Here is a 27,926-nt window from a genome sequence, read left to right as displayed (position 1 = left end):
ACCTTTTATGCCTGTATTGATAACATTATGACTTTGATTTAATCACAGCATTTTTGGCATTTTAAAAGTTGCAGATCAGTTTTATATTTACTCATTCACGTTACCTTAGCATATCTTGAATATCTCAGGGTTATAGGAGAAACCCTGGAGATATGGAGGTATAAGGGTGGACAAAAGGATGGAGGCTTTAAAGCCAGAGGCTCCTTGCTGTGTTTATGATCTAAAAATAATGATTTTTGTCAGACTGTATTCAGCTAACCTAAATAAATTCACAGCAATAACCCAAATTCCAAGAGTAAAAATCATTATTTTACTCTACTCCTACTTCTGTGAGTTTAGAGTGTTTTTCACTGACATTATCTGAGCGTTCACTTGAACGGCGCATCAATCCCTTATTTTATTTTTCTTGATCATTTAAAATTTTCCAGCTTAATGTGATATTACCTTAACCAGCCACAAAGACCAAGAGCATAAATTCAGATCCAGCTGAGTAGAAAAGTGCTATATAAGTACAGTCCATTTGCTGTTTTACCTTTTACCTCATAAATGAATTGCCAGCAGAAAGGGTCACCTGCATGTGCATATTTAGCAACAGGAATTATTGTGGTGTCGGGAAGTGAATGCGCTGGTCTGAAAGTTGCTGAATTCAGCTTTGCCGGTGTTTTTGCAGCAAACTCATATATTTTTCTTCCAAGAAGCCAGACTTTCTTCTGATTTCTTAAAGTGGACTTTCAAAGTTTTTCTTTGGACATTCACTATTTTATTCCCACTAATTTTCTCTTCTGTCCACTTTTTCTGATGAATGTTTGTTTGCGTGTTTTATTGTTTTAACTATTTAACACTGATTTAAGAGTCACTGAAGCATAAAAGGCATCTAACTCAAGGAAGAATCCGTGTTGTGTCTGTACATAACAGACAACATAGCAGAGAGCCAATTTTAAATTGTATCCTTTGTCACTAGCAGTCTCTTGCAAAAACACATACTTTGTTCCAATTTCGTTAGTTGAATCTACATAGAAATGCCAAAGATAACACAATTTGTATTTTTTGAGCAACAAGTTGATTCCCAAAGAGCAAAAGAAGAACACAAGAAGATGTGGCAGGCTTAAAACTTCTTCAGCAGCAGATGAACAGTTTCTGAAATTCATACAGTTAAGAAAGTATTGTTTGCTGAAGCCTCATTAGACACGTTATCAATCAGTGACAACAGGTCTCATGGAGTGATGATTACAAACTTGAAATTATTTATACAAATCCTTGTCAGTAAGTCAGGAGGAGGTCGTGAGAGAGGTACAAACGGGAGTGTCTACAGCCATCTGTAAACCACAGTGGAGGCTCTGTCATGGTTTGGGGTTGCACTTAGAGATCAGGTTTGATCCACCATGCAATACCATATCAAAAGCATCTGACTAGCTATAGTTTCATTTTTCATCATGACAATGATCCTAAACACACTGACAGTACAGTAAAAGCATACCTGGAAATAAAAACACCCACTGGAAAACTATTAGTCATGGATTAGGCTCCCCACAGCTCAGACCTCAACATTACTGATGGTGTGCAATCATCTTGACAGAGAACATAAAAAAAGGCATCAAACATCCAAAGAAGAGCTTTGAAGGTCCTTCAAGGAGCCTGGAAAACTATTCCTGAAGACTACTTAAAGGGACGCTTTCCTAAGAGAGTTCAGACTGTGTTGAAGAATAAAGGTGTTCGTATCAAATATGGACTTCTAAGCTTGTTAGAATTGTAGCAACTCCAATTTTGTTTATAAAATTTATAAAATGTTTATAAAAAAATTGCTACACATATTTCCCATCTTACTAGCAGAATATAAAAAATAAATATTTGTCATAGATTTTAAGTTCACTTTAACCTTACCCACCTTGAATCCATAGTGGGCATTTAGACTTTTCTCATGAAAGTAGAACACCAAGAGTGTGATTAACACAGCTAATCCTCCAGTAGGATGTTGAATGTCCTCCTGGTTGAGTTAACACTGACATCAAGAGCATGCTCACAAGTTTTTTTTTTATTTAAAGTTTTTTATGCATTCTTGTGTGATTATTCCATACCCAAGAGTGTGAATGTACAAGTGTCTGTCATGTATACACACTCCAACCTAAGCATACTTCTCCATCTCCCTCTGCTGCCTCTTCTTCCTCTCTTTCTGTGTTTTCCTGGCACGCAGATAAACATGATGGGACATTCCTCTGGTTGTGGTGGAAACGCTGAGAAAGCACAGCTGGGCGGGAGAATATGAGGTAATCTCACCCTGGGGCTACTTTGTAAATATTGGTCTTAAATAAGGAGTAAAACCCCAAAAGAGGCACACACACACACACACACACACACACACACACACACACACACACCTACAAGGGTTTATCCCAACTTTGTGTGAGACAGGACAGACCTTCACACAGACACTCATAATGGTTCATTTCCTGCTCTGCTCTGTTATTACTGGTTACACAGGGTGAAATTAATGATAGTTTGTGGTGTGACTAAATGTTTATGGAAGTAAATAGTCGGCGTTTTAGTAGATACAAACTGAGTGTTAAACCAAATCCTTTCCACAAAGTCTGGATGCTCAGTCGAAGAAGGTGGTTTTTCAGCGATTGTATAACTGTGCCGTGAATTTCATTAACGCATTTTGAAGTATTTGTGAAATCAATGCGGAGTTTGTGCTGAGTAAATGAACAGTCGCTCGGCCCCCACAGAAAGAGCATCTCGACACTTAATCCTAACGGATTAGGGGTCCGCAAATCAACATAATACTGCAGTAAATGTAAGAGGGAACCCTGAAAGGAACATACTTTGTTTCATGTCAGTTAAGAAATCACACATTTCATCAAGTCACACTTCTGAGGGTGACATTTCTTGGTTGTATTTTTACACGGTGATGGCTTCCATATATTAGTTTTTAAGCTGCTCTGGAGCTGCTCTGGAGCTATGGCCGCTCCAGAGCAGCCATAGCTGTTCTCACCATGTAAATCTGTCCTCCTCCTCCTCTGGCTGTGTCCTCTGTGTGCTGTAAGAGCATGGCCAAATCTCGCCCACCACCACCACTGTAAATCTGAAACTAGACACCTCTCTCTCTCTCGCTCTGTTTCTTTCTGTCTCTCTCCGTGTCTCTTTCTCAGGTTTTTTTGTGCTGAACTGTTTCATTGCTTGTTTTCACAACGGTGATTTAATACACATCCATGCTGAGACACTCACCGTTTCTTACTTACAGAGGCACAAAGTTGTTATTCAGTTTGTGTGCGGATTACACTCATGTGTGTGAAAGAATAATTTCACCCACCCTGCAAATCGTGTTTCTGCCAAACATTTCATAACATACTAATAAAGCAAATTTTCAAATTTGAAAATCTGAGAGGGAGGAGAGTCAAAGTGAAAGGGAGGGAGTGAGGAAGATGAGTTTAACTCTTGACCTGTGTGCCTAGTCTTCATTGTGTCACTCTGGCTCTCTGCACATCCTGAAGCTGACTCAACTGTTCACTCGCTCCACCTTCTGCTACATCTCCCCCCTCCCATTGGCCGGACCCTTTAGCCAGCAACCAGTCACGGGCTGTTTAGACAGCTGGGTGGCCATGTGAAAGATAGGGCTCATGCCTTGGACAAACCCTGATACCACATAATATATCTTCTTAACCCCACCCTCCCATATCTCCCCCTCCTCCTCCAGATCTACACCTTCCATTCGCCAAACCGCTGCATGCCTTCAGTTACTCTGTTCTGAAAAACCCTCCTTCTTTTAATCCAAGCTCACTCACCACGTGACTCCTCTATCCACCCTCACCCATGTCAGCACCTTTCCCCTCCCCCCCTCGCCCTCCCCAGCCCTCCCCACACCCGTTCTGTCTGAGTAATGTCTGTGTTTACTCTCACCCACTCTTTACTGTGTATTTTTAGGGTGCCGTGTTTCATTTGTTTTAAGAGTCATATTCTCAACCTTCAGCCCGTGTGCTCAGATGTCTGAGTTTCCTAGGCAACAGATGTTATTCTTTGATGATGATGATGATGATGATGACAACGTAGATAGTAGCAGAACGAGTATGTGCTTCGGCACTCTGGGTTTGCCCTTGTCTGGGTTTGTTTGTATGTAGCTCGAGACATTGTTTTCTCCTCTTTACACCAAGATTATTTATGTGGAACAGGTTAGTGGAAAAACTTCTGAGTGTTTCACAGATTAGGATTTTTTTTGTAGGACGAACAAGCTTGAAAATATGCACAGCACCAAAGAGAAATGCCAGTAACTCTCACACAAATAAATAACATTTTTAATCTCCCAGGGGAACTATTGATAATAGGCAGACCTGCATGAGCACCTCTGGGCTTCCAGCCAGTTTCATCAGATACAATCATGCAGAAAAAATGTCAAGCAATAACTTGAAGTAATCATTTTCTGTAGGACTATCAGTCTCTCACATTGTTGTAAAGGAATTGTTGCCCACTCTTTTTTACAACATTACTTCACACCATTGAGGTTTGCAGACCAGTCCTGTGATTTCTTTTTCCACAGGACTCTACCTTAACATTTAGCAAGGAACACAGCATCAGTCTTTTCAGTGTTTTTATGCAGTGTCAGATAGCTCATCTCTGATACTGCTCTACTTTTCCTGTGTTGTTGATGCATTACATAACTTTCACACAGAGATGTATCCAATTTGGGGTTCGGTCTTCCAGCACGTGGACTGGAGGAGCAGGGGTTCAGGCCACCTTTTGCTTATCTCTAAGTGCACTTTTGCTCAACACAAAAATATCTGCAGATTTGTTTTTCTTTGTTTTCCATTCAAAAATATTATATTCACTAAACTGTTTTTTACTCCATATTTGTTTTCCTGGTCATCTGCATCCTATCTGAAGTGTTTCTATTAGTGATTAGATGAGACGTTTGAGAAGCACAGCTTCACGTGGATTTGCTGCTCCTAGCAAACAGAAGGTTTGAACAGTGAGTTGGTGGGACTGCTGTTCTCACAGGCAAAGCTGTGTGTCTGAAATGACCATATTAAGGATATCCCCTCTCTAAGCCATCACGTGGGTACAAAAATAACAAAAACTGTCTGAAACTTAGCCGGAGCTTTTGACTCGCGGGGATTATTTGCACATGCACTGACCTCATTAGTGGAAATGTTGTCTGTGTTTCAAAGGAACATCTGCTACAAGAGTATATGTATGCATATAAAAGAAAGCATGGAAAGTTTTCAGTGTCACTAGTCTATCACAAATGATGACAGTTCACTAAAAGATGTGTTTGTGCAAGTATATATCATCCATCCATCCATCCGTCCGTCCATCCATCCATCCGTCCGTCCGTCCGTCCGTCCGTCCGTCTGTCCGTCCGTCCGTCCGTCCGTCCGTCCATCCGTCCATCCATCCGTCTATCCATCCATCCATCCATCTGTCCATCCATCCATCATCCATCTGTCCGTCTGTCCATCCATCCATCCGTCCGTCCATTCATCCATCCATCCGTCTATCCGTCCGTCCGTCCATCCATCCATCATCCATCCCTCCATCTGTCCATCCATCCATCCATCCATCCATCCATCCATCTGGGTGGCAGGGATTGGAGCCTCTTCCAGGATACGCCCTGGACAGTCTATCACAGTGCTAACACAGAAAGACAGACAACCATTCACACTAAATTCACACCTAGAGCCGGTTTACAATCACCCATTAAGCTAACACGCCTGTCTTTGGACTGCAGGAAGGAGCCGAGGGACTCAGAGAGAGCCCAGGCAGACACAGGGAGAACATTCAAACTCTGAACAGAATGGTCCTGATGCACCACTTTGCTGCTCTGGGCAAAATTCAAAAGATGGAAATGCTTTTACTCAGTATGAATAATATGAGTGCCTGGGATTTCTTGGAAGTTGAGAGAACACACACTGGAAAGGCTGGTAATTTCCAGTTTTACCTCAGTTCTTGGGAATATACATCATCTTCTGAAAATGTGCTTGCACCATGATGCAGACTTAAAATAAAAGTGAAAGAAGACAAATAATTATGTTGTTGTTTTTGGGGAAAAAAGAAAAACTCCTCTCCAGCCTGTATGTACACGACTTCATCCTGTTATTAAAGAGATGTTCGGTAGTTGCTGTTGCACCTGTCGCATGCGTTGATCCTTGCTCTTTTCGCACCATAATCATAGTGGCAATGATTTAATAGCTATATTATCTTTCTGCAGTATTTTTTAGTTTTCTGTAATCAAAATTTGTTTGCACATTAGAGTCAGAAGATGGCTCACTGATCAGGGGACATACTTTTCCTGTAAGTGCTTTTCCAGAATCCGGCTCTAAATGCACGCATCACCAGCAGTACAGGCCACCCAGGTTTCACTTTCTTTTCATCTTACTCCCATCTCAGTGTTGCCCAGCAGTGCCTTCAGTCTCATCTGCAGTTTGACAAGGTCGTCATTAAAATACAATAATAAAACATTTAGTTGCGTCCTGGGTATTGTCCTGAAAAGCTATGTGACTAAACATGAGATCATTTTTTCCAGTCCTAAATTTTTTTCCCCCTCTTGGCTTATTTATTTTTCTGTGGTTTCGGGAGGTTGGGCTGAATGTCTGATGATATGCTGTGTGTGTTCCTCTCCTTACCCCTCCCCTTATAACTCCTCTCCATGTTTGCTTTTCTTTAAATCTATATACAAAAGGTATAAGGAGTGATAAAGATTTATTTTAAAATTCAGCTTGTTTTGTAATTCTCATCTGCTCATATGTTATAGCCTCTTTCTTTTAATTATCTTTGTATCTGCAGATCACCATAATAGCAGCATACTTCATTTTAATCTTAACTGTAACTCCCAGTATGTACCCGTTGTCCTTTCCCTGCTTTTTTTTCTCACTGTTTTGGGTGTAGGAGTTATAGTCTGTCTGCTCTGGACACTGTCTAGACGCCTATGAGCCTCCCATTACCTCCTGATTATACTGAGCCCTGTGCAGGCTCTAAGACACTCAAATAAAATCTTTTCTTGCCCTTTCCAACCCTTTTTGGAAGGTGTTGCATAAAATTCAGTTCATATAGGTTGCAACATGTGATGCGTCTCAACCATTTTCAGTTAAATATGGCTTCAAATCATTTGCAAGTCATTGCGTTCTTTTTGGGTTAAAAGAAACAAGCTTACACATTTTTATACTTTCTGTGAATTCTAAAACTGAACATCCTTCATTAAACACTGAAGCAAGAAAATCAGCTAACGCTCAGCAGTCCTGAGTCTTCTTTATCCTATTTTTATTTAATGATGCTCTAAATGTTTGCAAGGCCTTGACTGAAAAAGACAGCATCTGTATGTGACTATATGTTTCTCTAAAACCTTTGAGCATTGATGGTTCCTTTCCAGATGTGCAAGCTGCCAAATCCAAAGGCAGTAATGAACCCCAATACCATCAGAAAGACCAAAGTTAGTCAAAGTTAGTTACCAAAAGTTACGAAAGTTAGCCCTGATAAGAAGCGGGATGGTCCCTGTTTTCTTTAATCCAGAGGATGTGGTGTCCATTTTTTCCATGACAGTCATTTTTGGAAGTGTTTCTGAGCCCGCGCAGTGTTTTTCATTTTTAACACAGTGCAGTGTGAGGACCCAAAAATCAAAGGCTTCCAATACTGATTTTTGGGCTTGTCCCTTGAGCACAGAGATTTCTCCAGATTCTCATAACCTTGGTATGATATTATGAATGGTACACAATGAGACACCAGGGTAACATTATTCTATAATTGCCTCTCTAAGATGCTCTTTTTATACTTAATCTTGTTACTGATCAGGTGCCAATAAACATAATACGATTTCCTCCAGCTGTTCCTTTTTTAGTACTTTTTCAGCCTCTTGTTACCCCCTCATGTTGCTGCCATCAAATTAGCTTATTTTTTTTTTTATTAAATTGGCACATTTTCTCAGTTTAAATATTTTGTTTTCTGTTTTATTGTAAAATAAAATACATTGGTTTTTTTTAAATTTTCATTTTAGACAGCTTCTCACACAAAACCACTCCCTTGAGCAAAATGTAGTTGTAGACATCTGTAGTTGTGAAGGTTACTAAGGACAGGATTGCGCCAAAGAAAACAAACTAAGCATGGCAGTGAAACTGGTCACCAACCATATGTGATGTTTACTTTGGGTGTTAGTAGTGTGTGCGCGTATGCTTGAATATGTTTGTGTGCAGATCCCTCGAGGAAGATCTGAACACTTGATCCGGTGCGACTGTGGCGCGAGCGCGGGCTATTCGCCTACCTGAGCGAGCACGAAAAGCAGAGACGCAAAGCAGAAGTGCCACAAAAAATCTCCCAGAAATGCCTTTGAAAATGCCATAAAGAGATTTCATGGATGTCAGTAGGCCTGTGAGAGATGGGCTTTGATACAAGTCGGCCCTGCCTGAGTCGTGTTGGGAGGATATATGACCACAGTTGCACGGCTCTGACTGGTGGAACACTTAAGGTTTTATGACCTGCTGCCATTTGGGGCTCTGGGATAGAGCAGAGTGCCGACCACATAACTAATTAGACTTGGCCAACAGAGGTGTGTAAGGATGGGGATTTGTGGATTGTGGGTTGTGGATGTGGTGTGTCTGCATGACTGAATTAGCGAGCGAGCCAGTGAATGTATGGCACAGGTTGTGTGTGTGTGTGCATGCATGCACGCGTGTGTGCATATGTCCCGAACCTGGAGAATTGCGTCAGAGCGCCGTTTGTTCTCCATAAAGACTCTACTGGGCCTTTCATGTAGGTGAGGAGCCGCCAGGCCTGGAAACTTTGACACAGGAGATAGAGGCCGGCAGCCAGCCTACACACTCATTAACACTTACACACAAGCACACACACATACTCAGATAGTACTCCTATCAAGGCTGACAGAAGTCTATGAAGTATATGAAAAGACAGTCTGGCCTCCTCAGCAAAAACAACACTCCTCCTATTGTCTCATCTCTCCCACCCTCCCTCTTCTTCTTCCCATCCGAGGATCACAAAGATAAATGACCGTGCACAGATATGAGAGTCCAGTTGCAGGAGGGGGAGGTGGTGGGCTGAGGGGTGTCAGAAGTGGAATGTGTGTGAACTGCACACTGCCTCGTATAAATCAGGGAGACAAGTAGGAGAAGGAGGAGGAGGCCAAGAAGGAGAGGTAAAGCAGGAAAGGGGGGCAGTCAGCTTTAGGGAGTGATAGGAGGAATGACAAGAGGAATGAGCGAAGATGGAGGGAGGGGAGGGTACAGGTGCAAAAGAAGTGCACCCGGGCTGGGGTTGGAACTGGGCGAATGAAAGTGAAGACGCACGAAGGAGGTCACGGGGGGACGGATTGCAGCGAACAATCACTTGAACTTCTCACATAATTGTTTCTAAATGTCTTTAAGATTACAAGTGTTTTGCGTATTTTCACAGTTGTGCAATTTGAGGTCATCCACGGCATTCTGGGAACGCTGTAATGACTGTGTGATTACAAGAACGCAAGATGGTGAAAACTTAAATGGAGTAGTTGTTTTTTTTTTTCTGCAGAGGAATGAAATATGTGTAATGCGAGCATTTATATGTGTGCATTTTGTGTGCCCGTGTTTCAATATACGAAACACTCGGGTTATTTTGGGTCAACGCTATCTACTTACTCACACTTGATAAGTTGTAAAAAATGTCTTTATCAAAGATTTTCTTTTCAAGCCAAGTCATAAAAAATAGGAATTCTGACAATTCGTTCAAGGAACAGCTTGAAATGTTGTGAAATATCCCCCTTTACCCTTTCGCTGAGGTTTGGATGTAAAGGGTTAATGCCCCGATTAAGTATTTAAAAATGTGAACTATTTCTGGGCTTACATTAAATGCTAGGGAACCAGCAGAGACTCCAGGAAGTAGCTGATCCCAGCCAAGAAATAGTCTGATACTCATAATTCTCTGTAAAATGCCAGTTTTTTTTTTCCTTTTCTCCTACACTTTGGTTCTTGCACAGGTTAAACAAAGATGATATAATGTCTTTATCTGTAACTTTTAGACATGCTATCTTAACCTGCAGGGTTTCTCACAGTTTTAATGACTGAGTGCCAGTTTAGGAAGCCAACATATACACCTCAAACAGTTTGAGTTAATGTTTTTATTGTGTCTGTTGAGGAGATGATGGTTTATGTTGGTAACTGACATTTTTATGCTGAAATGTTTGTTTTTCTTTTTTCTTGTTAACCATTAGTGAGGTACAGTCTTGTGAGACAGAAAGTTTTCACGTGACTTTGTGCAGTTCTGTCAACAAGTAGGTCTGTCCTTACTGCTAGCATAGGAATTAAGAAGGTAAGAAGCAGCGAGTGCAGCTAATCAAGTGCACCTAGTTTACTGATCACTAGCAAGTGGAAAACATTGAAGACAATTGCTAATCCCAGCAAATTCATCCCAGCATCAGACCATGCAATGCTCAGAAAAATTACAAAAAACCAAAAGGTAGAGCTACATCTCAGACTCTACAAATCTCAGTTTGCAAATTAAAATTTAAAGTTTATGACAGCACAGTTTGTTTGGAAGGCTTGCCAGAAGAAACTTCTCTATAAGAAGAACATGACATCATGGTTTGGGTTTATAAAGTTGGATCTGAACAAACTACAGGAATAGTGGAGCAGTCCTTTTGGTCAGACAAGACCAAATAAACCTGGCAGTCACTCAGTCGACCATGAACTCCTCTGTGGACCAAAGTATTCAAGAAGCAAACTTGAGACCATCTGTCTGACTAGTAAAGCAACAGGACGATGATTAAAAGTACAGCAATGGCTGAAAAAGAAAAGAATCAAGGTAAAAGTAAAAGTCCAGAGCCTACAACAAAACGTTTGAGATTTTGAGATATCTCCATTTGGAGCTGTTTGGCCATAATGCACAGCGCCACATTTGGTGAACACCAAAAGCCGAATACAGTAGCAGCTGTCAAGCACGGAGGTGGAGACGTGTTGATTTGGGCTTGTTTTGCAGAGACAGGACATTCTAGAGTCAAATGCGAGACCATCTGTCCGACAGCTAAAACTTGAGCCGGTCTGATTCATGCAACAGGACAATGTTCCCAAGCACAGCAGTGAATCTACAACGAAAGGACCCGGTCATTGCAAACCCTTGATTCTCCTCCTCCAACTAAAGCTCCAACCCGAACCTGACTGAAATGCTGTGAGAGAGCTGTGCTTAAAAACATCTCTGCAAGCCTCAATAAAATTAAGCAACACTGTGTACAGACAGCTGAAGATTTAAAAGAAAAATGGAATGGAAATATTTCGCAAGTTTTTCTTATTAATGTTTTTTTTTCCTGTTAGTGTATGATTGATAAACAGTTTAAAAAAAGTTCACGATGAAGTTTTGCTGTTGTTTCTTGTCAGACTGGATGCTTTGGATACAAGCAGCCCTTTTTTTTAAGACCTATTTGAATGGCTCTCTGCAGTGTTCTCCGATCTGTCCACCCAAAAAAGATGCACACACAGATGGTGCAGCTCATGCAGATGACAGAAAAGTAAGATCAGGTGTGACTGATGAAAATGAGCCAAGTTAATCGCATCCCCTTATCTCTCCTCTTAGGCAGCTTCCGATAAGCTCTCCAACTCTTAGCACCTAGCAGCTAATTAGACTCCCCACTGAAAAGCAGGAGGATTTCTCTCCCTCACTCTGTGTGTGTGTGTGTGTGTGTGAGAGAGAGAGAGAGAGCGAGAGAGAGAGTAAAGAAAACACTTAGATCTTTAGTCTTATCTCTCAGCTTTTTATCACTCGACTCCCATCGGTCAAAGCAAAAGAGCTTGCTGCAAACCTTTTCACGGCACACTGCAAAAATACAGGAATTTCTGTCTCTCTGAAATCGAAGCGCTGTTCAGGAGTGTGTTTACAAAGCACAGGTGTGTCAAATCATCACTGAAAAGTAGACATCATGACAAAATATCAAAATAAAGAACTCTTTAAAAGGGTGAGAATAATATATTTTTTTATTGTCAGCTAATTTCTGCTCTCGGTCAAAGAAAATCCATTTAAAGACAAAAGGAAGTGAGCGACACGAAAGTAATATTCCATGGCTTCACTGTCACTGTGCCTGATTCATTTCCAGGCCTTTCACTGAATACTGTGGATTTAAGTAAAACGTTCTCCTTGCTTTGCAGTCACAATCAGAACAATTTGTTAAAGACCTGTATGGAAGCATGAGCCAAAGTCTAGAAGTCAGCTGGGCAGCATTAGTCGTTTGGCTTTTGTTTCTTAAATGCTGAACAGGAGAAAACATATAAACAGCAGCAAAGCAAAAGATGATCAAACTGTCTCTGCTGGTGAGTTTTTGCCTCTGGATTTTTGTCTGCCAGACTGATTGTAAGAAGCAGTTTGGCTCCACCATGTGGCGAAGGCTGGAACTACAAGTGAGGAAAATCTGTCAAGCCCACTCCTGATCTCTCATTTCCATGTTCTCTTGCATGTCCGACATTATGTTTATGAGGCGAGGAGCCAACTTTGGGATGACAGCCAGGCTCTTTAATGATTAAGGCACGTCAGGATATTCCTCCAGGGCCGTCGCTGTCACTAACACACTCAGTATGTCCTTGATTATTCCAAATGTTTCACTTAATTTGTAAAGATACCATTTTTTAGGCATGCTGCTCTATTTTGACTTTTCTCTTTTTCTTTGGTTTCACCGGGTCGGGATCTTCACTAAAAGATGATGTCACATCGTTTCCTGATTCACGTTTCCTTTTCTTGCTTGGCTTGTCACTAATGTAACCGTTGGAGTCGCTCCCGTGGACCGCCACCTGAGAGACATCCATCTCCTCCTCCTCTTCTTTTATACGTTTTTCCTTCTTCTTTTTCTTCTTCTTTTTCTTCTTCTTTTTGTTCTCTGCGGCTTCATTGCCGTTTACCTCATCCCTCATCCCATTCGGCTCTGGTGTTACACCGTTGTCCAGCTGGCATGCAGATATGGTTGGTATCTCTTCTTCTATCTCCTCTTCTTTGACTTTCTTCTTTTTCTTTTTCTTCTTCGGGGTTTCTTCAGAAGCATCCTGGGTGGGTTCTGGGTCCTCCTCGCCTGCAGGCACACTGGTTTCTGTGCCCTCACACATGGCCAGCAGCTCCTGCACCCTGAGGCACACAAAGACAAAAACAATCAATATAGGCCAGCGCCATACCAGCGCTGATGTGAAGGTCTGAGTTGCTCGCCTATTGTTCAGGAAAAAACTGCAGTGACTACTGGTGTGATGATGCTACCGGCAGCCACAAAGCGGCGAGCATACTGAGGCCTTTAGCTTTGCCCCGAAGCTACTAAAATCATCATCACTGATACTGCACACTTGCCTGGTCTTGTCCAGTCGTCCTCTGATCAGCAGCACCCCAGCAGTGTCGGCGTCGAGCGCCGTCACATCAAACTCCACCTCCGATCCGATCCTCGGCCCCGCGTCTCTCCATGTTTCCACAGTAACCAGATTCGGTCTGGGAATGCTGGCGTTGAAGCAGCCGTGCACCAAGCAGCCCACGTGGCTTATTCCCAGTTTATTTACCTTACCCTACAAACAGACGAATACGTGATACACGCTGTTAGTTATTGTATTTTATCAGAGGCAATTTATCACTCCCACAAAGTACAGGTACGCCTCAAAGCCCCAGGTTTTAATATGTCACTTGTATATTATAACAATAGTAAACACTGAAAAGTGCAGGTCTCTCTTAACAGACACTATGTCAGGTAAGGTCCCGTCAGCTTCTCTGCTTCTACTAAATAATGTGAATGTAAATCTCACCCGTAGTTTTTGTCCTTTTTGTGGCTGAAAAACAATAAAGCTGGCTTCCACGTCCACGTGGACGTAGCCGCTGTCGTCGTAAATGTCTCCGAGGTGTCTCACTATCCTGATGTTGTCGTAGGCCAAGGGGACTCCGTTCAGACTGAAAGAGACAACAGTAACAGGGTCATCTCGTCCATTAACAGTTTATTTAAACTGACAATGCTTTACTTAAAGGAGAAGACCAAACCTTTTTGCGTTACCATTACTGGTTTTAATGCTTTTAAAAGCTGACTGGTGTATGAAAGGATTTAAAAAGGCCGCACGCAGTGATTCATGCATAAAATACATTTTGCAGGCAATCACACGTTGTTGGTACTTTTACCTCCGCAGAGCACCACAGTGGATTCTAAAACAAACAATTAAGATGTGATTCAAGTTCAGATTATAAACTTTAACTCAAGGGGTTTAACAAAATAATTACATTAACTGTTTAATCCAAGTTTCAGAGGCTCACAAGTAACAGGACAGTAACAGGTGTTTGTTTTTAGCCAGGAGAGGCCTGCTCTCTCTGTGTTAAACAATAAATTAAGCAGATAAAGAATTTTAAACTTGTATTTTGTAGCTGTTCACTGGAACTATCATTATGTGGCCCATAGAGATATCAGTGCATACAAAGATGATCTTCATCAGGCTGAAAAACCAAAGTAAAGCTATAAGAGAGAGCAAAATCATCCGTCATCCCGGTGGAGGAAGTGTTAAAGCATGAGCATGCATGGCTGCCAGTGGAGCCGGATCACTGGTGTTTATAGATGATGTGACAGCAGGACGACCTGGCGATAGTCTCTGCTCAGATTCAGACAAATGCTGCAAAACTGATTTCACAGTGCAAATGGACAATGGCCCGAAGCACACAAACCCAAGGGTTTCCCGAGGCAAAGAGCAGAGATAATCGTCAATGGCCAAGTCAGTCACCTGAGCTCTACTAAATACAGCAAGTTTTCAGTTACTGAACAAACAACTGAATGCAGTTATTGCCCACAAATAAGCAGCAACTGGTGGCTGCAGTAGAGACCTGGTAGAGCTTCTCAAAGGAAGAAACAGCAGTTGGTGATGTGACGTTCATGACTTTTAGACTTTAGGCACTCATTGACTGTAAAGGATTTAAAAACACATTGGCTGTATTTTCCGGACAATCAATGCCCTGAATTAAAGCTAAAAGTCTGCATTTCAGTGACAGCCTCCCAAAACCCCTAAAAGCACCACCTCGTCAGCAGGTGTGTGTCCGATAAAGGACCTAACAGGATGTTTCATGAGTAGCTACTAGGTTCTTTCACAACACAGGAGACAGCAACACGAAAACTCAGCGGCTAGAGGACATCACAGCTCGTGTGCGTGTTTGTGTTCGTAGGAAAGTGGACTGTCCGGCTCAAAATGCTTCATTGACTGGATAAAAACGTCGGCGGGGGAAAAAAAAAGAAGCACCTTTGAGAGAACTTGAGCAGCTCGGCCTCCAGCTCCTCCTTAATCCCCGTCTTCTTCTTGTTTAGATACACGGGCGGCAGGGCGATGTGTCTCCGGTGGGTGTTCACGACCAGACACGAGTAAGGCGCTGACAACAGCTCGGAGGCAGCGGCGAACGACGGGATCGATAACGGGAGAGCGGCAGCAGTGTTTACCGGTGCTGGGGTCTCTTGGGCCGCCTGGTCCGGGACGGACACGTCGGGAGTTTCACCGGACATTCTCACATGTTTTGGATTGTCCTCACCATGCTCCAAATTCGCCATGCTGCGTAGAAAGACCGGAAGACAAACAAGAGGTGACTTCCGCTTTGCGGATTGTTGAACTGCTGTTAAAAACATTTGTTATTGTTGCCCCCTGCTGGTGAAGAAGAGAAGCGCCCTCCACAAACTTCATACTGCAAGCTTATTTAATAGTTTATTTTAGGTCCCATTCACTATCTTTAAGTAATGGTTGTCAAAAAGTATTGTGTTTAATTGTTTTTTTAGACACAGAAATATTGTAAAATCCTTGAAAGCATTAGAAGATATGAAGAATTGTATGACTCACTGCCCCTTTTGTCTGCAGAGCACAGACTGAATCATCATCAAAACACTTTTACACTCTTTAACGATTATAAATGAGCGACTGCAGACTTAATGGCTGTACATGGCTAGTCTGCGTGCAGTAATGCTTTAATGTTTCCTGGCATAACATGTTGATGGATTTAAATGTTGCATGTGGCCAAACTGTCTGTTAGTTTAAATAATGAATGTCCTGTGTAACATGGTGAACTTATTCTGAGTGGCTATTTCATTTTCACATTTTAAATTTATAAATAAAATTTAGCCCTGCAAAGTAACTGCAGCCACAGATAAATGTGTTTCATTTGAGCAAACACCTGGCGGCAGTGGGAAGGAAGAACTCCTCTTTAACAGGAAGAAACCTCCTGCAGAAGTAGGCTCAGACATTTGCCAGCATCACTTTTAACTTTAGACAAAATGACAAAATTTTAGCAAATTAAAATGAACACCATGCAGCTTTGCTGTTGTATATAGCTGTTATGATGCTTACGTAAGTTACCTGATGCCCTTTGTTATGTAATCTACAAGTTCGGCCCTGATAGTCCTAGCAGGGATGCTGTTAGGGAGCTCGTGGGGTAGGAGATGATCATTGATTCTGTATCCCATTCTCACCTGCAGAGCCACATTAAGATCATTAGGGTGACCTGAGGTGTCAATTAGTGCAACTAGTGCAGCGTGTCCAGCCATACACACAGGCATGCACTGAAAATATCCTGACACATGCACAGATGAATCTAGTGTTACTGTTTTCTGACAGGGCAGCACCGCAGGAGGTCACATGATTCAGCGTTTCTCTCTTTATCACACACACTCTCACAGGAATCGCAGACCCGGTGCTCTGTTAGGAGCCATGGCCCTTTCCTGTCTGTTGTCACGGTGATAAATAGTGCATGGTTTCTTAGCTCCCTGTGGCTTCTGCTGCTGTGGGCCCCAGTCAACACACAAACATGCATAAATGCACGCAGATGCACACACATCTCTGTTTGGAGCTTCTCTCAGGAGTTGGCAAACACTGTAATGAGGTGCTGAGCAGCAATGATGTTGTCAGAGCTTATCTTCATAACAGGTCACAGCTGTGTTTGTGTGCAAGCATGTGTGTGTGGAGGAAACAGGTTTTTATTGCTCTTCCTCCTCTGTGAAGCATTTTAAGCTTGCAGGTCTGACGGGTGCTATGAAACTGATTTACTTTGTTACTTAACTTTACGACAAGTGTGGGAACCCTGAACAGCATCATCATTGCCTTAAACTGTGGTCTCATAAGAATGCAGTGGCTTTCTGAATTGATGATGCTATGAAGGACTGAAACTGCTAAAATCTAAAATTCAACCCAACAAATATATTATTGTCATTATATCCATGGATATCAACATGGATATTGTGATTTTCTTTGTATTTAATTCAATCTCTATAAATTCCCCTGTTATGTATTTTTCAATATAACTTCCCTTGTTATTTACTGATTGTATCATTATTTAATAGCTTAGTTATAAAAGAACCATACTGGATAAAGAAATTAAAAATGTTAAATATATTGGGGACAAATATGGTAGAGGAAATAGTGCATAAGTACATAGTTTGTAAATAACTCAATAAATAAAATGGCACATAAAATGAAAGAAGAACAAGTATAAGGCATGTGTTTACAAGAGAAAATAGATAACTGGTGGATGGTATTACACAGGGATTACATGAAGATGTGGGACCTATGGGTTCTTTGACACCCAGCATTTAGACTAACATCAAAACTTGAACTTCAGTGCTCCAACATCCACAAGATACAACTACTATTGCAATAAGTGACTGATGAGGTATAACACAAAAAATAAGGACCATCATGGAAGGACAGGCACTGCATATGCACAGATAGAGGAAGTGGCTGAAATCCAGAAATCATACAAGTGGTAGACAAAGCTGGACTGAAAGACCGCAACAGCACAGAGGCACCAACAATGGCAGCACAGGAACAAGCTCTAAGTACAAGATCCATAGAGGGGGTCTACCACACCAGGTAAGACCACAGGTGCAGGCTGTATAAAGATGCCCCTGAGACAATCCAACACATAACAGCAGGATGCAAGATGCTAACAGGCATGGCACACGTGGAATGCCATAACCAAGTGGCCGACATAGGATACAGAAACATCCGTGCTGAGTATCACCTTGAAGTCCCAAGATCAAAATGGGACCCACCCCCTGGGTTGTCGAGAATGACCAAGCTAAGATCCTGTGGGACTTCCAGATACAGACAGACAAACTGGTGACGGCTAACCAACCAGTAGTAGTGGACAAACAGAGGAAGACGGCTGTATACCGATAGCAATTAGGAAGAAGGATCATGAGAAGCTTGAGAAGTACCACTGGCTGAGAGAGGAACTCGGAGGGTGTGGAGGGTGAAGGTAACAGTGGTCCCAGTGGTAATCGGATTACTCTGTGCAGTGACTCTCTGAACAGGGCAAGTAGCTCCAGCAGATCCCAGGAACAACACCCGAGATCTGTGTACAGAAGAGCACAGTCCTAGAAACAGCAAAGATACTGCGCAGGACCCTCAAGCTCAAGAGGACCTGAGCTTGAAGACAGCCCGCAAGGTGTGAGATGGTTGCTCTGTGTGTGTTTTTGTTTTTTTTTTGTTTTTAAAAAACACCTGGATCTCGTTAATATGACTAAGTCATTTAAATACGGTTCTTCATAGTGTGCGATTTTTCAGTGTGTTATTTTAACCTTTGGGTCTTACTATCACCTACAATGATGTAGTGTATTGATTAAAATGCTGTAATCTGGCTTACAAACTGAAAAGTCACTCCCATCACATTTTTACTCAAACCTCACATACTTCACAAACACAAACACACTTCCACAAACATGTGTGTTCATGTACTATAAACACACAAATTGGCAACTGTATAATTAAAAAAAGGCTAATCTGCATAAACTGTGATCATAAAACCAGATTCATCTCAACACGTATTTAACACAGCAACAGTAAAACAACATGCAAGACTGTGCAATTCTTTTATTAGTCGTACTTTAATTGAATGAACTTTATAAGAAGCATTATAAAAATACGTTTGATTTACAAGCATGGATACATACAGTACATTGTGCATCACTGTAACTTTTCTCTCAAAGCATTCCATTATCAGATGATACATACAGTTTACCAAAGGCTATCTCAAGATCTGGCTTCCATAAACCAATAACATGACAGAGAGAGAGAGAGAATAAGGACGATGAGACTGAAATAGCTCTTCTAAACAAGTGAATCAGTTGCATGCTTGGTTTGTGCTCATCGCTTTGATCTGACTGGATGAAATGTATCCTTCACGCTCACAAATTGGAGGATTTCACGCAGATGTCTGTCGCTTCATTTGTCATCCAAACCGCAGCTCACCATCCCGGCTTTGGTGAGATTTAAACCGAAGGTATTTGAACCCATGTTTGCATAATATTCAGAAGCACAAACGGCTCCTTCATGCTCTCCGTTTCATCAGGCAGCAGGTAAACGGGTTCCAAGGCGACAAATTTGGTTCAGTTCCTGCAGTCAGGATACAGTTAAATGCAGTCTACTACAAGCTGCATTAGCTGCGTGACAGCACGAGTTTTAGTAACTGCTTCTGTTTAAGTCTGCAAGTCACCTCCTGCTGAAACTTCCTCAAGGAGATGCCGCGGTGTGTCCATTATAGGAGATCTGAGGAATACCATTACTGGAGTTGTCCAGGACCTCCTGTTAGAGACACACAAACACAAACCTGCTTAGGAAAAAAACTTCCGACAGCAGCTAAAGATGAGTCATGCAGTTTACTACCTTCTCTGTCATCTCATGGGAATGATGTAGCGAGTGTTCCCTCTCCAAGAACATCCTTTGCTGCTCCGAGCTTGCCAGACGACAAGTCAGCCACGTGGATAAGGTACAGGTCGAGATCCCTGGATAAGACCGGAAAAGGAAATTTTACACAGAAGTGAACAGAAAAACACTCAGTCCCCAGAGGATAAAACATACTGTACTGGATGATCGTCTGATTTCTATTTTTTAGTGCTAGTATGGAAAGAGTTTCACTTATGAAGTCCTATGTCTCAGCCAAAGTCTGTATATGGACTGCATAAAAGATGGACGTAGCCTTCGGGTACAAGTAAAGCCGACGCTGCAATGCCTCGTTTGATTTCAGTTATTTAGTTATCAAGCCATCCATTTTCTTCCACTTATCCAATTCAGAGTTGTGAGTGTGTGTGTGTGTGTGTGTGTAATAATATCTATGAGAAAATTAAACTACCTCGCTCTTGATTTATGTCCTCGGTAAATTCTCTCCTAATGGGCTTATGGACTCAGTTGCTGGTTGATTACTTTTGAAATTATGGCCCCATTCAGAGACTTCTAGGGCATTTAATCCCTGACAATTTCTTTAAGCCAAAATGACTTTGATGTATCGCTAACTAGCAAATATTATGTCCCTAATGTGGTTTGCATGCTAAAACTGTTACATACCTACTAAAGGATCCATTTTAACACTGGCATCAACATTTAGCCACAAGCACAACCTCATGGAGCGACTAGTACGCCGGCAGACCTTCAGAAAAGAAATGAAGAGGCACTTCTTCTCTGAATAAAACTGACAAAGCTTTTTTGGGGAGGGTGGAGGAGCACTGGAGAGTTGTTGAGATAGTGTTGAGATAAAAGTGATTAGCAGTAATAAGAAATGCTTGGTATACTGTTAGTATTGACAGGTGACTAATAAAGAAATGCTTTATCTTTACCCCCACATTTAGTCCCTTTCAAATACTTGAACAGAGACTAATAACGTTCTTATCTTACGATGAAAAATAGACAAAGACATGAGTTGTTTTCAATTGCGTCACATCAGATTGTGTTACGTCTTGCGTCCTTGTTATTATCTTTACCTAGACAAGCCAGAGTCATTGCAGCCAGGTGAATTGTTTGCATCTTGTCCGGCCGTTTGTTCAGTGCCCGAACAAACTGGACGTTTAAGATCCCGGCAATGAGACCACAGATGCAGCACGCTGAAAAGAGGATCATCTGAAAGACAAGGGGGGTGAGCCGCAAAATTGAGACCTTATCAACCAATCTGTAAACCAAGTGACAAAATGCGATGAGACCGGAGATATACAAATTACTACTGAGCTTCCATCTCCATCATTCTGCTGTTTTGGAACGAGGCTGCGGCGATGAGTAATGCCTATCAGTCAAAATAAATCTCATTCGCCATTATAAAATAGGATCACTCTCAAAGCCGACTGCCTGTTCCAGGAGCGATGTGCGGCTTGTAAATATGCTTGCATCACTCACTTGCTGTATTTGTGTGTGCGTGTCTGTGTTAAAGTGTGTGTCTGATTTGTGTGTTTAATGAATCGCATTTTACAGATTACTTCTCCGGAAATTGTGATCGGGACCAGGAAAACTAAATCCCAGTTTCAGAATTTGATTTTTTCATCTTTTTATTTATTTGTTTCTGGGTAGAATCTGATGAGAAAACAGTTAGACTTCCATCACCTTCTTATCAAGATAATAAAATCCAGATGATTCATATACTTCCCACTAATTGTGAATGTGTTTGTATTCCATCTGGAGTGCAAGCCCTCTTTCACTGCTCCCTGTGCAGATGCCGTTAGTGCCTTTAACCACATGGAAAACGGCATCTCGTATTTCAGTCGTTACCCAGGGAAGTGTGGAAAGTGGCTGGCAGGGGTCCGGAGCCAAACCAACCTAATGCAATCATCACCCCACAGGCAGACATGGGGAGGGCGCTGGAGGAAGATGGAGAGAAAAATGGAGAGCGTCGCAGCGTCGACATAACGGCTGGGACAGAGTGAATGGAAGAGGCAGATGGATAGATATAGTGATGAAAAAAAGGAAAAGCATGAGTAGGAGGAGATAGACAGGGAGACAAAAGTTGGACAGGGTGAGATGGGGGGAAAGAAAGGTTGAGGGATGTCTCTGTTACAGCAGATTGCGCTGACATTGATCCATCATTAGTCTCCTCCCTGCAGGAGACAGGGAGTCAGAAAGAAACACCAGGACTGGGAGACACTGAGAGACTGTAAAAAAGACAGAAAGAGTGACAGAAAGGGAAGAGAGGTGACTGCTTGTCTCCTCTTATTTCCTCAGATGTCTCTCTCAGAGCATACTGACTGCACCTGCTGCAACACACACACACACACACGCACACACACGCACACGCACACGCACACACACACACACACACACACACCTTTAGGTGTTCTTTCGTTGTCGAATATGCAGACTCTGTGTATGCTTTGCGTTCAGTATTCCTGATACAGATGACTTTGCATCTGACATCCACAACAGAAGACATCTGCATCATAATTCCAGCAAATACTGAATGAAAAAGGCTCCCAGGCACGTGACAGTTAGCTTGACTGAGCTCAGCATAAAAGGTAGAAACAAGAAAACAACCTGGCTCAGTTCAAAGCTAAAAAAAACAAAATCTACCTTCTACCTCTAGCAAAGGCTACAGGCCTTCTTGAACTATTTCCTGGTGTCTCTGCCTAATTCCTAGAAACTGGTACCATCCTGGAAATAGCTCAGTACAAACTGCTGAAATGTGAATCACTAACTAAACTAAAAGGAAATTACTTGGAGAAATAAACTGAGCTCATTCAGTATGTATGTACTTACAATAAGGCCAGTCCTCTTTCGAGCACACAGCACGCCGCACATCCCGCAGACCAGAAACTGGAAACAAAGAAAGACAGCAAGTAAATTAACACCTCTGTGAGTTCAAGTTAGTTTGTCATGAGAAATTTTTAGATGTTTCTTTTTTTTATGGCACCCGTCCCTGATGCAACAATGGGAAATGCTGAAAATAACAGTCATTGAAATCAGTTATCCACGTGTGGTTTTCTCCCTCTAAAAATAACATTTCCAGAAGGATGTTGGTGGAAAAAGGAGACACGTCCTCTTATTTTTTATTTCAGGATAATTTACACTGTCTGGTTATTATTATTTAATATATAAATGTTTCTAGACAGCCTCTCCGTGTTAGCCTCGCCTCTCGCCCTATGGCAGCTGGGATAAACACCAGCCCCACCCCAACCTTAGATAATTGGATAAGGAGAAGAAAATGGATGGATAAATATTTCTAAGAGCCAGGTGCACTTATTAGAGTCCCTCAAGAGCTTTCAGCTCTTTATAAAGTCTCCTACCTATGGATCAAGTTGTTGAGCTGACACACACACACACACACACACACACACACACACACACACACACACACACACACACACACACACACACACACACACACACACACACACAAATCTTCATGTGTACTTTAGGTCATTAAATTGTTTCACTGTAAAAACATTCTTACAATTTTATAACTATACTGCCCTATTCACCTAATCAGGTAATTAGACAGTAGATAGATTAGAATATATGATTTTATCATTTTAGGGCTCTGCCTGCTTTCAAAACTGGAGATCTTTTAAATAGACAATTCTCCTGTTTCACAAAAACTCTCACGATTCAGGTTTGCTGTTCATTGCAAAGAAAACAAACCAAAACCCAAACTGCTCCACTGTTCTGAAACTTAATCCAAAGTTGCAGAAATGATAAATTATTAATCACAATGTTTCAACACAATAAGGCACCAAAGGTTGGAGAGTCAGTGTCCTCTAAAGTCACTGGTCAGTGGGTTACAATAATTTCCAGGTCCCGAAAGAAGACTGAAACTCTTGGACAGCTGGGTGGCTGACTCAGCAGACAGAGCTCAACAGCTGCGTGGTTGAACTCACAGACGACCCGTTGCATAACATCTTTGCAGGAACTTCATCTACACTGCTGGAATCACGCGCACTTTAAGTGCACTCACGCCCAGATATGGAACCTATATACTGTGATATATCAGTAAATGCTTTTTTTCCCCTCTGTCTGATGCACACCCACATATTTACACTTAAGCAGTCTTTCAAAGCAGCCGTCTCACACCGATGATAATGTTATAGATGACTCTGTATGACTCATAGTGCTTCAGCTCCTGGCATTTATAGTAATTCTCAGCTATAACTGCTGACAGATAGACTATATATCCCCCGCTGGAGCGACTGTCACAGTAAAGTAGATGATTCAAGGTATGTGGCTGCTTAAGATGCCAGGAACAAACTTTTTAAATGTTCTGTGGCAAAATCGAGACAATGAGGCTCAGAGCAGCACAGAAACAGGAGCAGACACATTCAATAGACTGAGAGGATGTAGATGGGTCTAAAAGCTCCGACCCTTCCAAGCAATGAGCAGTAAATCAAGCATCAATTAATAAAGCCAATCTTTAGCTCCAGTGCGCCAGGCCAAATGGCTGTGTGTCTGCCAGGCTTTTATAGGCAAATACCATATGAAGCTGTGTCAGCAAAACCACACCAGGTATTGAAAGTTTGAAAACAACCACAAATATGAACAGAAATTCCACTTTTTCAAACAAAGAATTTCTGTAAGCAGAATGGATTTATTTGATAGGAGCTTAAATAAGACAAAAATATTTGAAGTCAATTAGTTTTTTGAGAAGTTTTAGAGGGAAAAATACAAAAGTCTTTCAGATTTTTCTTTGATTTTCTGCACATTTTAAATATCAGTGTTAACCTAGGTGCTGTAATTTATGGTGTATAAATATATTAAAGTTCTAGTCTAGTCCTTTAGCCCTTATATGACCAGAATATGTTTCCCTTATTTTGATATTCTAATGCTTACAGACATGCAGCGCATGCTGTCTCTAGCAGGCTCTATAAAGAGCAAGGTAATTCCCTCGAGTTTTAACGGTCTCATCTTTCAGCACGATCCCTGGATACTTATCCTCTGGGAAAGTGAGACAAAGACAAAAAGTAGCGACAAGAGTTGCTCCAAGGACGTACACAGAGTCCACTCCAGACCGGAGAAGCGTCTCCCTGCTGCGGTTTATGATCGCCCCGGACCCAGCTGATGCCCACCGCTCCCAGGACGATGCTCGCCACACCCAGGCCCACCTCCACCAAGGACAGCAGGAGCAGGCTCCACAGAATCTTGCGGCTGGAGCACATCCTGCCCCGGGCATCTCTCCAGCTCCAGCAGGAGGGAGGCGCTGAGGCGGGAGTCCGCTTCTCGATGCTCCGAGGGCGGCGCTGCTCTACTGCTTCATATCCGACTGGAAGAGGCGAAAAAAGTGTATCCAAGCGTAAAGAGAAGAGGAGCGAACTTACAGAAGCGGCTAACAAACTATTTAAACAAGGAGGTGGGGGAAGCGTTGGCTCTCTGGTTGGAGATTATTGTGGTAAAGGAGCGTTCGGCTGAAGTTCCTCTGTGCACAACGCACGGCGCTGTCCAGGGTACTTAAACGCCATGGCGCGCGCGCAAGCATGCACCCATATACACACACAAACAGTGCACGCGCGCACATCCAGGGCCGTTACTAGGAGTTCGTGAGTCTCAGCCTCCGCCCACAGCGATGAAGCGTAACGTTCGTTAAACGGAACCACAGACAGGAAACACCTGTCACTTAAATATAAATATAAAAGCTACACTGATATGTACGTTTTATAAATAGATAAAACAGAACAGCGATTATTTTATCAAAAACTGAAAAAACTTGTTTAGTTCTTGGTTTTTTGGGGTTTTTTGGGGTTTTTTTGTTTTCTTCAAACATTCTGGAACTCGGTGTTTGTTCTCTTTATATATTAGTTCCAGCTTTGGGTAGTAGATTTATTTATTCTTTAGTGATATTTACAGTCTTTGATTAAGAAGGTGACAGCTCGTGACTCTGCTTTTCCAGCATGTGCATGTCTACAACCAGAAATGATTAACCATGTTTTCACACTTCTGCGCTCTTCTATTCCTGGATTTAATTCGCTTTTCTGAGAGTTTCACCTGAAGGAAGTTGCATTTAATATAGTTAACTCAATAACAGTGAATGTTAGTTTAGATCGTGAGCATCTGCTGTGATCTCTGCTCTCTATCAACTCATAAATATTTAAGCAACATGGGACATTTTGAGTGACGTAATCTGAAGCTGATGTGGAAAACAAGACTCTAGAGGCAGGTGACTCGCTGTTATTTGTGAAAATGTGACAAATTTTTTTTTAAATAATATGTACTTATCATGAAATTGAGCATGTGTTAGTTCTGCAAACTAAAAATTACAGCTTCTGGGTCAAGAAAGAACCAATCCAGTGGTGTATTAGTTGTTTCGTGTGTGCTATATTGAATTAAATAGATTGTTTAAGCTGAAGGACAGCAAAGCTTTGCAATCATGATGCTAATAATGGACGTTGGGTAGAAATTCATGTCAGAGCTGTTCTCTAAATAAAAACTTAACCACTGTAATTTATTGATTTATTTTAAGCACAGTTCACACTGTTATGAAACAAGGGTTACAGATGTGAACTCCATCAGTCATTCAGTGCAGAATCCACACCAATTAAAATAACTCATATAAGCCTCATTTACCTTATTCAAACCGAGGAGGGACTCAGGGGCAACGCTGGGGAAAATTCTCATAATACCTTTCGGTGAAAGACAACTGGTGACGATTTCAAAGTGCTGTGGAAGATTTTATAACTAAACTACTTCTCTGTGTCAAACTGTCCTAACTGAACAACAAGCTCCGCATTGCCTTATTGTGTCTACATGTCATATTTCAGCTACACCACATGCTGATGTACGAGTTAATGTTTATCACACGGTGTTCTAACAGCATCCTGTGACCGTGGCAGATTGATGACTTGTGTGTATAAATATTGTAGGTTTACAATCGCTCTTTGGTCAAAGATACTGCTGTCGTTCTGTTTATTGTTGTTTGACGCCTTTGCAAAGGTAAATAAAACTTACAGAGACAACCTGATACCGGTACTTTCTTTGTGAGCCACCATAGAACTGCACAGATTTGAGTGAAAATCAAAGTAGAGGTTTCAAGACACCATGTTTTGGGGTTTTTCTTTTACATTTGGCCAATGCCCCGCCTACTCATTAGTCACGCTAATGCTTTATCAGAGATAAAATTCTGAGATAAAGGGTTAATATTCAGGGTGGATGCATTCAGAACATCAGTGATCTGCGATTTAAAAGTGCCAGACACAGGCAGAAAACAGAAAAACACCTTTGGACTTGTTGGTTATTGATCTGCTCCCAGCCTTTTCAACATTGCCTAAATATTCAGTAATCCCACATACCGCCTTTCCCACTACATAAAATCAAAACATTTGAACTCACCTCCAGGAGATGGTAGAGCTAGCCAAGAAGCATGAAGATAATTAACTGATTCTGGCTTTTTAAATGTGTTTTCTGCACGTAAAGGTTTCTAACTGATCGATGATGGATTGACAGAGGCTAAGCAGCTGCTGTGGGATACAGCATCATCGAGCTGTGTTACTGTACGCTGTGCTGTTTCAGGGGAGTGTTTACTCGGAGCTCAACATGAGTTCACTTTCAGTATCAGCTGCTGCAGATGAACTACATGGTGAACACACACAGTCCTTGAGTTTACTTTAGCCTGTAGTGTGCATGTAATCAAGTTCTGATTATTACAAGGCTAAAAAGTTTTTTTTGCTGCCTTTCTTCCCCGTTGCTGCACATCCAGTTTGGCCAATTTTTTATCTTCTTATTTTAGAATACCACAGATCCGAGGAAACAGGGGCCAAAACTCAGCTTTTGTCTTCGATGATTATTTTCTGCTTGAGAAGAAAATTGGACATTTGGTTTGCTAATATATCATAATGTGCCTGCTTATCACGATTATTCGGCTCTCAGTAGACTTTGTTGGGGAACTGTTTTCTCAACAACACTGTCATGGCTTCACAAGAACTGTGGACCTGAACACAGACACCGTGACAGTGTGACACTAGCTTTGCAGACTTTATTCACAGAGCAGCATAAGTGAGGTGAGTGTCCTCACAAGCCAGAGGGGACTCTAGGGACAGGTGAGTGAGTTCAAAGTGAATGCTTCGAGCAGACACAGAAAACAAAGAACAAGTGAAGTAAGTCTGGGAAATATTTAAATAGAGATTCTATAGAAGAGCCTTTGCTCTGTATTACTAGAGATACAGAGCAAAATATATACTGAGATCATTGCTGGTGTTTTTCCTCCTTGGCATTGTGTGAACACACACCTGAATGCCAAACCTTCTACTTTTACAGAGTTGCTCACACTTG

General features: G+C 41.8%; 2 protein-coding genes across 2 annotated transcripts; both read right to left on the bottom strand.

The window, feature by feature from the left end:
- Positions 1-11,708: 11,708 nt before the first annotated feature.
- polr1f (RNA polymerase I subunit F) lies at positions 11,709-15,514 on the bottom strand. Its single transcript, XM_086280950.1, has 4 exons — positions 15,186-15,514; positions 13,722-13,863; positions 13,279-13,487; positions 11,709-13,065 (listed from the first exon to the last, which is right to left on the bottom strand). The coding sequence occupies exons 1-4, from the start codon at positions 15,485-15,487 to the stop codon at positions 12,576-12,578; spliced, it is 1,143 nt and encodes a 380-aa protein (XP_086137076.1). The 5' UTR covers positions 15,488-15,514; the 3' UTR covers positions 11,709-12,575.
- Positions 15,515-18,797: 3,283 nt separating this feature from the next.
- Positions 18,798-25,135, bottom strand: tmem196 (transmembrane protein 196). Its single transcript, XM_086280136.1, has 5 exons — positions 24,659-25,135; positions 22,434-22,490; positions 20,678-20,813; positions 19,587-19,705; positions 18,798-19,505 (listed from the first exon to the last, which is right to left on the bottom strand). The coding sequence occupies exons 1-5, from the start codon at positions 24,821-24,823 to the stop codon at positions 19,434-19,436; spliced, it is 549 nt and encodes a 182-aa protein (XP_086136262.1). The 5' UTR covers positions 24,824-25,135; the 3' UTR covers positions 18,798-19,433.
- Positions 25,136-27,926: the final 2,791 nt, after the last annotated feature.

Source organism: Aulonocara sp. 'chitande type north' Nkhata Bay, linkage group LG22, assembly GCF_057382095.1.
Source record: "Aulonocara sp. 'chitande type north' Nkhata Bay isolate Kocher_YH1m ecotype deep benthic linkage group LG22, A_spYH_male_GT1.1, whole genome shotgun sequence".
Classification (NCBI taxonomy): domain Eukaryota; kingdom Metazoa; phylum Chordata; class Actinopteri; order Cichliformes; family Cichlidae; genus Aulonocara; species Aulonocara sp. 'chitande type north' Nkhata Bay.
Note: the sequence above shows the minus strand (reverse complement) of the source record. Positions and strands in the feature narration are given on the sequence as shown.

Bases quoted from the DNA above. Each gene is read 5' to 3' on its own strand.
- polr1f (XM_086280950.1), bottom strand. From the start codon at position 15,487: ATGGCGAATTTGGAGCATGGTGAGGACAATCCAAAACATGTGAGAATG. The intron at 13,864-15,185 runs GTGCTTCTTTTT...TGTCTCTTTCAG, and splicing joins CTGCTCAAGTTCTCTCAAAG to TCTGAACGGAGTCCCCTTGG. The intron at 13,488-13,721 runs GTGAGATTTACA...GTCTGTTTGTAG, and splicing joins AAAAAGGACAAAAACTACGG to GGTAAGGTAAATAAACTGGG.
- tmem196 (XM_086280136.1), bottom strand. From the start codon at position 24,823: ATGTGCTCCAGCCGCAAGATTCTGTGGAGCCTGCTCCTGCTGTCCTTG. The intron at 20,814-22,433 runs GTAAGTACATAC...CTTGTCTTTCAG, and splicing joins GAAAGAGGACTGGCCTTATT to ATGATCCTCTTTTCAGCGTG. The intron at 19,506-19,586 runs GTAGTAAACTGC...TGTCTCTAACAG, and splicing joins CCCATGAGATGACAGAGAAG to GAGGTCCTGGACAACTCCAG.